This window comes from Colius striatus, chromosome 1 (genome assembly GCF_028858725.1).
Source record: "Colius striatus isolate bColStr4 chromosome 1, bColStr4.1.hap1, whole genome shotgun sequence".
Taxonomy (NCBI): domain Eukaryota; kingdom Metazoa; phylum Chordata; class Aves; order Coliiformes; family Coliidae; genus Colius; species Colius striatus.
Genome location: NC_084759.1, coordinates 88,375,555 through 88,388,139, shown reverse-complemented (window position 1 = coordinate 88,388,139; position 12,585 = coordinate 88,375,555). Strand labels below are relative to the sequence as shown.

Below are 12,585 nucleotides of genomic sequence, written 5' to 3'. Positions count from 1 at the left end.
AAAATCAAAGGTATATATGACTAGGCCTGGAATCCATTTTAGAAACCTAAACAATTTCCACCTTCACTGGAATATTTTTTAGAAACATCACAAAGATGTTCCTTTTGTTTCCTGAAGTTGGAAAGTAATCAATGAATTCTGTGATTAAGGCTCAAAATAGTGTTTTATGTTCTCTCTGTGAAGGTTAAGATCCCACAAAGTGTATCACAGGAAGCGTATTTCCACTACTGAATTCAAATAGTGTAAGACTTAAGGGTAGGAGGTAAAAAAATCCACCAGCAGCAAAAAAGCCCACAGCAAATAACAAAAACCAAATAACAGAAAATTTAAGATGTTATAGGCATTAATTTTATCTCCAGTTTTATATAATTTTACTTTATGTTCCTTGCAAGTTGTGATAAGTCCTGAAAGGAAGTAGCTGTGCTTGGGAAAATGGAAAGAGAAGCCAATGAGGAAAGAGGAGTCCATCCCAGGGTTAAAAAAAGAAATCTGAAATGAAGAATTAAAAAAAAGGAAATATATAAAAAACAAAAGTTTAGCTTCTGTTTGCAAATTTATGAAAATAAGTTCTAAAATACAAATTGTATAGTAATTTGTCTCATTTTTTGTCTTTTCAGCCACACTGTGTACTGCTTGCCTCAAAAGAGAATTCAGCCCCAGTAAAGCTTGGTGGCTTTGGGGTAGCAATTCAGTTAGGAGAGTCTGGACTAGTTGCTGGAGGTAAGAAATTTTCATTCAAAGGTATATAATATTATGTATGTTGTAATGCAGGGTTCTGTTCTTCTGACACAGCTAGACCTGCAAAACAAAAACTGAAAAGTCATCTGTCACTAATAACTTTATTAACATTATAAATACGCACAGTTAAGCTAAATTGCTAGCAGAATGTAACATTCCTGTGCATACGTATACTATTAAATCCCTCTTACTGTTCCTCAACAGGAGTTTACACTGATTTGATTAAATAAAATTGAAAAAAGCAAAGAATTTTCCACTTTAATACAATCTCTGGCATAATTCTTCCATGCCTGACAAAGCAAATCAAATAAAAATGCTACCAAGATTGAAATGTATGTTAAAGCAATTGAGTGAAGACTTACTGCAGCATCATCAATGCTTCCCTATGTTTCTTAGGCAGTTTCTATAAGAATGCTATGCTATTTGATAGCAAAATCTTACTAGTTTTCACAAGTGACTCTTTTCTGTTCTAATATTTCATTTTAATTATTGCACAAGACATCAATATCTTGATACGTATGTATATTTTTTGACTGTGTTTTATTTTCTGTGGATTTTATTTCCTCTAGCTGCCTTCCATATTGTTCCAGACAATAGGGTTATGCTTTAATCAGCCTGCACAGATGAAGACCCAATCAATTTTCAGATGCTTTCATTGCCAGAGTAGGAGACCTCAACAAAATATTTTGTTAGTTTCAAGTTTTTTTATTCAATATGAGTACATTCCTCTTAGTACCATGCTTTTTCAAAAACTTGGATTTCTTAATCTAATTACTTAAATTTTACAACAATTTGACTTTTATATGCTCTTTAAAATAAAAGCAAATGCAGTATAAACATACCAACAGCTTCCATTCCCTTCCAGATATCACTAATACCCTGAAAATATCCAAGTATCTTACTACCTAGAGATCTACATACATCTTTTCAAAGAAAATACCTATTCAGTTAAGCCGCTTTTTTTTTCCATAATAAAAAGGTCACTCATTTCTTTACTTTTCCTATGTTTCTTGAATTTCCTGTACCTCAGCTACTGTGAGTTTGTTTTAGTGATAGTTTCTACACGTTTGTTTATGATTCTCTCATTATTCTTCTTTATATTGTCATTGAACAAATATATGCATTTCTTCTGTTTCTGCTAGTCTTCTGAAGGTAGTTAGATACAGTGACTTTATTTCAGATTACTAAGCTGTTCCACAAGAAACCTCAAGGTCAACTTGCAAAAAAATAGAAATAAACGCCTGCGTTTTTCCCCAGATCTGTTGTGTCCTTCCTTCCCTGTTACCATTCACTGTTCTGCAATCCCACTCATAGTTCATGTGCTCAACCTCCATGTACCTATTAGTACTGGTCTCATTTTAGTTCCACTCCTTTAAAGCTTTTTTCCATAACAGACTGCTTATCTCTTTGTTCTCATCTTCAGTTCCAGTCTTTATACCCCAAACCACATCTATTATCTGGCAATTTTTTCCCCTTCCAGCTTCTGAGCTGAAGGTATACTAGACAGTCTCCTACACAGCAAGATTTTATTTCTCCAATACCTTATCACTCCTATGTGTTACATGGAAGTTAACAATACTGTCTGTTTGAACTGGGCTATAAATTTCTTCTAAGAATTGCTTTTAAGTAAGTTATCTATGTGCCCTATGGATAAGTTTTGTTTTGTAATAATAATGAGAAATTACAAGCACTACTCACATCTCAATTGTCTTCTGAATAAAACAGAAACTCGTCTTACAGAGAAATTTGAGCAGTATACTAACCAACTTGCTTGTTTGCACATTCTTTTTCTACTTTTTAGTGAAAAACATTGATTCAGCTTAACATAGTCAATTATTTCCCTTTCAGCATGGCAATTCCTATATTTGGTGGTTAATACATCAAAAAATAAATTCTCTATTAAATAAAAGCTACCATGTCATTAAAGTTCTTATGGACCTAAAACTCCGAGCCCATTTCAGTATACAGTAGACCTCAAAATTTTTACAGTACTGAAAACACACTGCCTCATAAAGATACAAAGTGCACTACTTAGTGCATTACCACAGTGCATTAGCAAAATATACTCATGACTTCTGCAAATCCCAATGTAGAAGACTCTGATGTTCAAGATCAGAATTTTTTTATGTTGCTTGATGAAGGATAGCTTTCCTTTAGAAAAAGCATGTCAATGTTCAGAGTAATGTAACTGTAGCAATGTAACTAATGCAACTGTAGTTGAACTGTAGTTCAACTGAGAGGACTACTCCCTTAATCATGCATAAAAACTCATCCATTATGCAGAAGCTCTTCAGTGTCTATGATGATCATGCTTTTTTGTTAGTAGTATTTTTTCACATAAAATAGGAGTTGCTATATGTAAAACATTTAGGGGTTACCAGTTTTCTAAAAATTTTTTCATCCTTTCATGCATATGTGTTTCTGCCATTTTGCTTAGCTTTTCACCTTGACATACCTGTGCCTGGCAAGCCCAGATTGTGTGTAGCCTCAGGAGAACACAAATAGAAGGGAATTTTCTCACTCATTGTCTTTGAAGTCTGCCTCTAGGGTGCAGCTTTTGCTTTTGAGGGGACTATGGTCATTTTTTTAACTTAACAAAAAGCATCTTTCCAGTGTGAGTAAATTGGTTTTTTAGGGGAAAGAAGATTATTGTAATAAAGTTAAACTAAGTCCCAGGTATTGAAAGTAGACCAGTTCCATCTTTTGATGTGAGTCCAAGATAGACTTGTATTTTTAGAAGAATTAAAACCACAGTGTTCTTTCAAGGAGATAGAGGATAACAGAAGAGTAAGAGAGCTCATGATAACCAGCTATGACATCAGACTAGATGTCATTCATGAAAATGCCTGTGGAGTAGAATTTAGGGTCATAACTGCTGTATTTTATCAGCTAACAACCAGTCAAGTTTATTTTTAAGAAAGTTTCATTATTATTAAGTACCAAAAAAAAAAAAAAAAGGACATAGCCATAACTCATTTTTCTTAAGACCAGGAGGAAAATGTTAAGAAATACTTTTTATTCCACTATATTTGCCCATAAGCTGAATACAATGGATAAGAAGCACGTGTCATCTTCTGAGTTACAGGAAGTTATTTTCATGAGCTACCAGGCTCTGAAAATCTCTTCTCACAGTTTTTAAGATCAGAAGTTGAAAATTTTCTTAAATTTATTCATTTGAAGAATTGAAGTAGGTATTTTAAGATAGAGTTCTGGTAGTATACACAGTAATTACAAATCATCATAATTTATAAGTGAACTCTTGTATGGAACAGGATGTAGAAAGTTCATGCTTGCGTGATTGTGATACAACTTGCATAGTGGAACCTCTGGGAAGTCCATGATTTAATAGAGGAATCTCCCATTATGATATCTGATATCTTCCTTTGAAAATTTTTCTTTCACTATGTGGTGTGACTTGCCACAATATTTTATTAAATAAATGTGATACCAAATGTATCAGATACCAAATATCTTGGAGTCCACAAGTGCTATTTCCTTCACTTAATCTACTTATTTTCTCCTGGTTTCAACTAGTGCAAAATGAGATAACTGTATAGACCTAAATGGTATGAAGTTCTATACTAACTGTCAAGTCTCATCTATGGTTAGTTTACTGCTTTTCACTTTCTACGTTTAGCAGCAAAATGTCGTAGGTAGCATAATGCTAATCTGGTCCAGTATTGATATTTGTGTATTGTTAGTTAGCTCCCATAAGTTGCGTTAGAATCCTTGTAGCATCTTCAGGTAGCCTAAACACAACCATCATCATCTTACTGGAAAACATCTTCTCTGTTCTCAGTGGAAGTACAGCATATAAGTATGAAGTAGTGTGGTTTGTTCATCAGCTAGCCTTTAAGACTTAATTCACAAGTAGCAAGTGAAGGCCTTACCATAAATTTCTCTGCAAATAAGACTACAGAACTTTGCAGGGAATCTTTTAACTTCTTTAATCTTGTTTTGTTCCCATCAATGTAAAAGTGATTACAGAACCATAGACTGATTTGGGTTGCAAGAGACCTTTAAAGGTCATCTAGTCCAACCCCTTTGTAATGAGCAAGAACATCTTCAACTATATCAGGTGGCTTGGAGCCCCATCCGGTCTGACCTTGATTTTTTCCAGGGATGAGGCATCACCAAACTGGATCTTCTTGGTGGATTTATAAACCCAAGTTTAAAAAATTATATTTTGTAAATAGACTGCATAGATTTTATTGGCTTTTCATCATTAATATCTGAATGATGCAGTAAATCTTTCTTTTGTTTTTTAAAGAGAGGAAAACATTTGTAAGCTAAGGTCCTGCGCTAGTATTCTTCTTTCAAATAAATGGTAGCATTTCTTTCCTCTTCAAAGCAAGAACATTATTTCCCTTTTTCTTTCCCTGAAAAATTAAAAAGAAAAGGGAGCCTCTTCAAAGCTTTGCCTCCGATAGGATTTGTTTTATTTAAAAGATGTAACTGACAGTAAACTGTGGTTTACTGTCTATCAGAAATATCACTTCACATCTGGGTCAGTTTGAGAGTAAATACAGGAGGCTAATGTATTTAAAAGTAAGTTTAGGTTTCCTTCTTCCATCATAGTTTTATGGCTGAAAAGGCCATAGAATCAATTATTACAATTTGTCCGATTAACATCTTTGCTTTTTTTGTTGTTTTCTGGACACTAATGTCCAATTGTCCAGTTGTCTGCTGATGCATCTTTTAAAATACATTTTCTTCAGACAGTCTTCTGTGCTGAAGCTGAATTGCCCCTTTTTTTTTTTTGCCTCCCCTACGCTTGTTTTTTTAGCATTCATCTTCTCTGTACACCTGCTTTAAACATCTCTATTGTCTGGAGTAATGTGGAAAGGAATTAAGACAGTAAAATATTAACCTATCTGATGTGTTATGTGTGATTCTTTTATTCCTTCCACATTATTCTGGACATCCCACTCTTTTAGAAACTCCTTAATTTATGAACATATTTTTTATTACACTATTGTGCGAGGTCAGATGGTGATGTTTATTAGTACCTCACTTTTTTTTTCCTAAAAATTATTTGTTCCAGTTGTTTCCTTATACATCGTTCAGATACTACTGCTGTTGAAAGACTCTCCTTCTGATATCTTGGTCATCAGTCCCCTGCCTTAGGGATGACAAAATCTGATTGGGTCTCTGTATATACTCTTCTTGTGGAAAGCATAGCCCTTTTGTCTGGAATAGTATGGAAAGAGTCATAGAAACTAAATTATCAAAGGTAAGTCAAAATTTATCTTTAGTGCTTGTAAATTATATCCAATTGACAACACCTGAAGACTGAAGCTCTCTGTTTATCCACAGGAAAATTCAGCAAAATTAGCAATTTTATAAATGTCCAGGGTACCAACATGCCTCAAAATGGGTTGACAGGAGAGCTTACCTCTAGAAACAAGATGTCTAATGTCTGTACTTATTCAGGCGTTGAGTGCTTCCTAAGTCAGCACTTTGATGTAGGCATGTATTTACAATTAATTGGAAGGAGGCCAGAACCCAGAAGCACATAGAGAGAAAATTGATTCCAGTGTTCCATGTGAGTTATTCTTACATACAGGTACAACTGAAAATCATATGTGTATGCGTCTATGCAATATTTATAAAGTGTTATTTTTTCGTGGACATTCAAATAGATCCATGAGTGTTCTTATATCCTGAAGAGTAAAAGACTTGTGGAAGGCAGAACTTATCTATTTAAGCAAGAAAAACGCCTTTGCTTACTGTTCTTTCTCACGCTGCCTCCAAAAAGGATGAAAATCTTTTGGAAAAAAAAGCACCAAATTTAAAAGTTTCTAAATTTTGTTTTTAATTGAACCATGAGAACAGTTTGTAAATTTTACACTGGACATGTTCAGAAGGCAGATTTTTTACTAGATTATTTTCATCAGACATGGTGCTTAGTTTAAAAAGTAGTGAGTATCCATGATTTTAGAAAACTTTGTTGTCTGTAGATTTTGTTTATTCCCGTTACTGGTATTTTACAGTTGCACAATAGGAAAAATACCTGTCTATGTAAGTTCATGTGTGCACTCCATTCATTTTGCTGAGCTAAATGTAGCTCAGAAATACAGCTCAGCAGTCCTTTCTCAGATCAGTTTTTAGAATTGTCCTGTTTAACTGGAAATTTCAGTCTAAAACAATTATAATTCTGTTTGTTCTGAGTTTACTTTTTCATGGGAGGTGAAATTGTGATTTCCACCACTGCCAGGGTCTTGTAACCTGAACTAAAAAGGTTACAAAACCCAATCATTCTGTCATTATCTTCACTCATTATAATCTAGGATTTTATTAAGTTTGCAAAACCTTTCTTTCTCATTTCATTTGTATTTATGGAGTTCTTGTTTTAAATTTGAAAGTGAGTCTTAAGATTTGGTAGTACCGATTTTTCAGTATTCTGTTAAGTGTCATCTATTTTTAATCTAGTTTATAGCAGCAGTCTGTTTGGGTCTTAAACAACTCAGTAGAATTTTATCTATCACTGAACTGTCGATTTCTTCTGCTCAGCATAAAGTAAGTTCATTAAAGTGGATTTTCAGGGTATACTGGTTTTGAATCAGGACAATAAACATCCCATTCTTACACCTATGATCTGGGTTATTCGATTTCCAAGGGAGGAGAAAGAAAATTTGGGCTGATCAGAGAGAACAGATAATTTTTAACCATAATTTTGAAGTCTCTCATTTTGTCTGTAAGAGCGCTTGAGTACCAAGTAAACATGCAGGCTTACATTCTGATGTGAGATCACCAGATGAAGCAAAATAGGAACTGTGAAGTATCAAGAGGCTAGAATTTGTATATTGTCACAGAGAAAGTAGGAAATAAACTTCAATAAAATTGTTCTGTTAGGAAATTAATGTGTCTATGGAAAAAAAAATATAATATTATGAAGGTCCTTAATAATGAAGAAAGTACTGACAGTGGATGGCTACTGCCCCAGAAATGCTCGCACAGTATGTATTGTCTGCAATTTTGATAAGCATACTGTTGCAAGTTACATTTGTTACTTGTTGATACTCAGTAGTTCTGTATTTTTTTATTTCCTTGCCATGTGGAGAGGAAGTAAAGTAGAAAGGGGGAAAGGAAATCGGAAATCATTACTCTCCATCAAGACCCTGCTTTGCAAAATTTAGGAAACTTGATTAATGCTCAGTGTCAAGAGTCTGTTCTGCTCTGCATATATTTATGAGTGCATATAATTAATGAAGGATTTTTCTTGCTTATCAATTTGTGCAAGATAATTTTAATTTGAAATAGTATTTGCTGAAGGAGAGAAGGAAACAAAAAAATATGATACCCTCTTAACACTGTAGATTACTTGTTTTTTACAGCCCATGATTAAATCAGGTAAGGTGATATTTGAAAACTGGAAATGAAAGGAACAAACTGTATCTTTGGAGGAAGATTCATCTTATTTTTCCCTATTTAATCAGCATTCTGTATGTTAATACCAGCATAAACACATGTGGTGAGTTGACCTGGGCTAAGGGCTTGCTCACTTCCTCTCCTCAACAGAGCACGGAGAGAAAACGGGGTTAAAAAGCTCATGAGTCAAGGTAAATGCATACAAACTGCTTACCAGTTACAGTCACAGATGAAATAGACTTGACTTGGGGAAAACCAGTTTAATGTATTGCCAGTTCAAATGGGTTTGGATAGCAGGAAACAGAGATAAAAATGAAAATACCACTTCTTCTCCTCCTCTTTCCAAGCTCCAACTTTACTCCTTCACCCCGACTCCCTTATCCTCCAACCCCAAGTGGTTCAGGGGGATGGGGACTTGGGGGCTGCGGTCAATCCGTAACAGCCCCTCTCTGACACACTTTCCTCCTCACACTTTTTCCATGCTTCTGCCAGTCCTTCAAGACAAGCCTGCTTCTGCGTGGGTCCTCCGCAGTCCATGGTTCCTTCAGGGAATATCCACTTGCTTCAGCATGGGGTCCTCTATGGGCTGCGGGCTGGGTACCTGCTCCGGCGTCAGGAGCTCCAAGGGCTGCAGGAATGAATGTACCTGCTTTACTGTGGCCTCTCCAGAGAAATCTCTGCTGAGCCATCTGGAGCACATCTTCCACTTCTTCACACTCTCACACGTTTTCTGCTGCTTCTCACAGTTTTTCCAGTACTCCTCACTGCTGGGCAATGTTTTCGCTTTCTTGCACATGTTTGCCCTAAGGCACCACATCTTGGCTGCTGTGCTTAGCTGGGCCCTGTAGTGGGTCCATTGTAACCAACTGTGTCCAGCATGAGGCAGCCCCAGCCTCTCCTCACAGTGACCAGCCTGGCAGCCCCCACTTTGTCAGCACCTACATCAAATAATGCTGTTATATTATTTATGTAGCTTGTGTTGTTGCTGCTAAATGTGCTGATTTATGCCATAGGATAAAATGTAGAATGGGTAACTGGTCATATTTTTCTCTGAGCAAGGTGTTCTCTAGGTCAGCCTTCACTGTAGCACAAACACCCAGCAGACTTAAATGCATTAGCAAAAAAAAAAACCCAAAACCCAAACCTCTAGGTCTTCTTCTCACGGCACATAGTAATTTCTTTACCATGTTCATCTCTGCAATCGTTAACATAAAACACAAAGTGTCTGAAGCTGAGAGGAGTGACATGTGATTATTGGAAACAGACATTAAGTCAACATAGATATAATTTGACACGTAGAATTCATAGTTTCATTAGCTACTTCCTGACAACTGTACATCTCCCTGAAGCTTAATACCGCTTTTAAACAGCTTTGTCTGTCTGTGTGGTATCTTGTCTACTAATGATTTCTGCTATGTGTCTTTTGAATAATCACTTTTGTCTAGACTTCCCAGATTTCATAACAGCAATTAGAAAGCCTAGTAGAAAGGCAGGAAGAATCTTCAGAGTATATATGGTTTTCTATTTATATTGATTAAAAAATATTTAAATTAGCTTTATTACCACCAATGTTTTTTTCCAATATGTAAGAAAGGTTAAACGTGCTCTAAAATTGCAAATGGGTAGCTCTGCACTCAAATGCCAGGAAGTTTGCCACTGAGATAAACAGCAAGCCAGGCTGCTCTGCTGTCTTGCATGATGTCTTCTGAACTGAAGATTTCCCGACTGTGATATGCATACCACTAATGTCACATGAGCAATCTCAGTGAGATAAAAATACTGTTTGAACATGCAGGTGTTGCTGCTTATGTACATCAGTAGCCTGATAGAGAGCTGGAAATGCTGATGATTTTGTCATTGCAAATGTTGGCATCTTGGGGGAAAAAACGCTAGGAAAAGCTTACAGATTTGTAGGCATGTGGAATAAATGTCGTGCAAAAACACCAGAGTTCTTGGCAAATTGTGCATACTTGCTTTCCATTTTCCTGCTCTTCCACATCATCAGGCATCTAAAAGAGAGAAAGGGTTTATCAACTAGGATGAACAATGCATCATAAGCCTGTAAATCATGTATGAAGAACAAGGGGAATTAGTAATCATTCCGCATATGCATCTCTCTCTTTCCCTGTCCAGTAAAAATATTCTTCCTTTTCCCCTAGTAGTATAAGGGATGAGCAGGACTTGCAGCATCTTGCTGTTTCACACTTTTAGCCTGAAAAGAAACTCCTCCTTTGCTATCATGTCAGCCTAGACTCCGTTGATTTTTTTGCTGCTCAGTGATGAGGTGACATTCCTTCATCATAGGCAGATTGCTAACGTTTATTTGGCAGAGGGATTGGCTCGTAAACTGTGAATGAAAAGACTGAACACAAAGCAAGTGATGAATTTTGAGAACGATGTTATTTCTCCTTATAAACAGTATGGTGAAAAAGCTACCATCTTTCTGTTAATATTTTAGTCCTTGTAGATGCAAAAAGGACTGATTGGGGACTAGTTTAACAGCATGGTCAGATCATATTCCTGCATTAGGTGGTGTAAAACAAGAATGGACTTCACTGAGTAAGCTACCACTAGATAATCTCCTAGATGTTTGTTACCAGTGCTGTGACTTAGATAATTCACACACAAATAGTGTGCAGGATAGGCTAGTCTAGCAAGAGTCTCTTTACAAGACTGAGTTAAATAAGTGCCTTGTGAACACCTCAGGTTCTCTAGGCTGCATTGTGAACACAGCACAGAGATGCCACGAGCCTTGAATGGAGCCTCTTGAAGTCCACTGTAGTGCTAGTGAGCAAGAATAATTTATGAAGGTGGTACAAGTGGTAAGAGTTTCCTACAGATGTGGTTTTTTTTCTTCTGTTGGCACTCAGTGGAAGCAGGGTGGTCTAAAGGCCACAGTGTTTGTGTCAGTGATGCCCTTGAGCATTCAAAGTTTCACACTTACAAATCTATTGCAGTGGAAACAAACCTCTTTACAATGGGAAATATTTCTAGAAAGAGGTAAAATGTTTGTTGCTTTTATTTCACTTAATGTGTTACACAGAAATTGAATGAGATCATTCTAATCAGTTTATCCACTTAAATTCTTAGTTGATACTAAATGTGGTTTGTTTCCATGGGCATACATTCATTACTAATCCAAAATCAGTACTATCCCAGAACCATTATTGTGTGGCACTCCTTCAAAGAACTTTGTGAAACAAACTAGCATTATCTATTTATCTGCGCTTAGATACTGCCTACTTCAAATAAATGAACAACACATTTGCTAGCATTTTGCATTCTTGTTGGCAGTTTCAGTGAAGTGGCTGAGGTTTGGGCAGAGCATCAAACCAATGCCCTTGCCAATTAGAGGCAGCTTTTTCAAGTAAGCAGTGTAGGCTAGAATTCTATGATATCTTTGTACATGCTCACTGAATAAGTAATTCCCATTTCAAATTAGTATTTTTACTTTTATATGTCACGTTTCACTGAGGAATCTTAGTGCTCTTAAATAAGTCTTGTTTCACAGTCTGCAGGGTGGAATAGAATACTCCTCTATATATAAAAGTGTAAATCAAGCAAAAAGGTAACTATGAATTTGCCTGTCAGGATGTATTTAACAAATACTAAACTTAAGGGAAAATTAATTGTGTTAGAATATTAACCCATGAACAAAAGTTATTTTAGTTTAATGCAGTGATATTCTTCATTTCCATGTTTGAAACACATCACTTTGATCCAATTTTGTTTTTATTTCCATTTAGGACGTGTAGGAACACCTCATTTTATGGCCCCAGAAGTGGTAAAAAGGGAACCTTATGGCAAGCCTGTAGATGTTTGGGGTTGTGGCGTGATCCTTTTTATCCTGCTAAGCGGTTGTTTGCCTTTTTATGGAACCAAGGAAAGATTATTTGAAGGCATTATTAAAGGAAAATACAAGGTAAATGTCAGTATACCTGAATCCTTTTCCAGTGTGATGAGCACTGCTGGTAAAATTTCTGGAAATTGATTTTTGTATTTAGCCTAATTTAAATTTTAATCTAGAAATCTGTCTGTGTTACACAGGAAGGGAGCTGATTTCCTCTCTCCAGTCTATCTTGTTCCTGCTACGTTTTGTGTCAATGTCAGGAAGTAGAATACAGAAATATTTACTGAGATGAAATAATAAATAGGTGCATGAGCTAGCCTTTAATTGTAAATTGAGCTCAGTAGGATTACAGAAGGTTTAGTTGTGAAGTATAACATACTGTATGTTACCTTAGGTTTATAGATCTTTTAAACTTTGTAATCAACTAAAATAACAATCATAAAGACCAGTAATCATATTGTCTTGATTTAGAACTAATCCTGTAAAAGTGTAGTTATGCATTTTTCTTTTTAGTACAGTATGTAGTATAGTGCAGCTGATGATTCAGAAGGAAGATCTTGCAACTGAAGGCAAATCAGTGTGCATGCAAGATAAGCATGTTTCACAACATAAGCATGCCAGAGCCA

General features: G+C 35.9%; 1 protein-coding gene across 6 annotated transcripts in view; it reads left to right on the top strand.

Moving 5' to 3' along the window:
* The window catches only part of CASK (calcium/calmodulin dependent serine protein kinase), a 205,111-nt gene that overhangs the window by 115,332 nt on the left and 77,194 nt on the right, over positions 1–12,585 (top strand). For 5 of the 6 annotated variants that reach the window (XM_062000249.1, XM_062000242.1, XM_062000233.1 and 2 more), the window contains 2 exons: positions 618–720; positions 11,856–12,031. In XM_062000249.1, the coding sequence (XP_061856233.1) occupies positions 618–720; positions 11,856–12,031 (279 nt within the window). Of the gene's footprint in view, positions 1–617; positions 721–5,871; positions 5,972–11,855; positions 12,032–12,585 lie in introns of those variants that run through there. The other variant, XM_062000269.1, reaches the window with a different exon arrangement.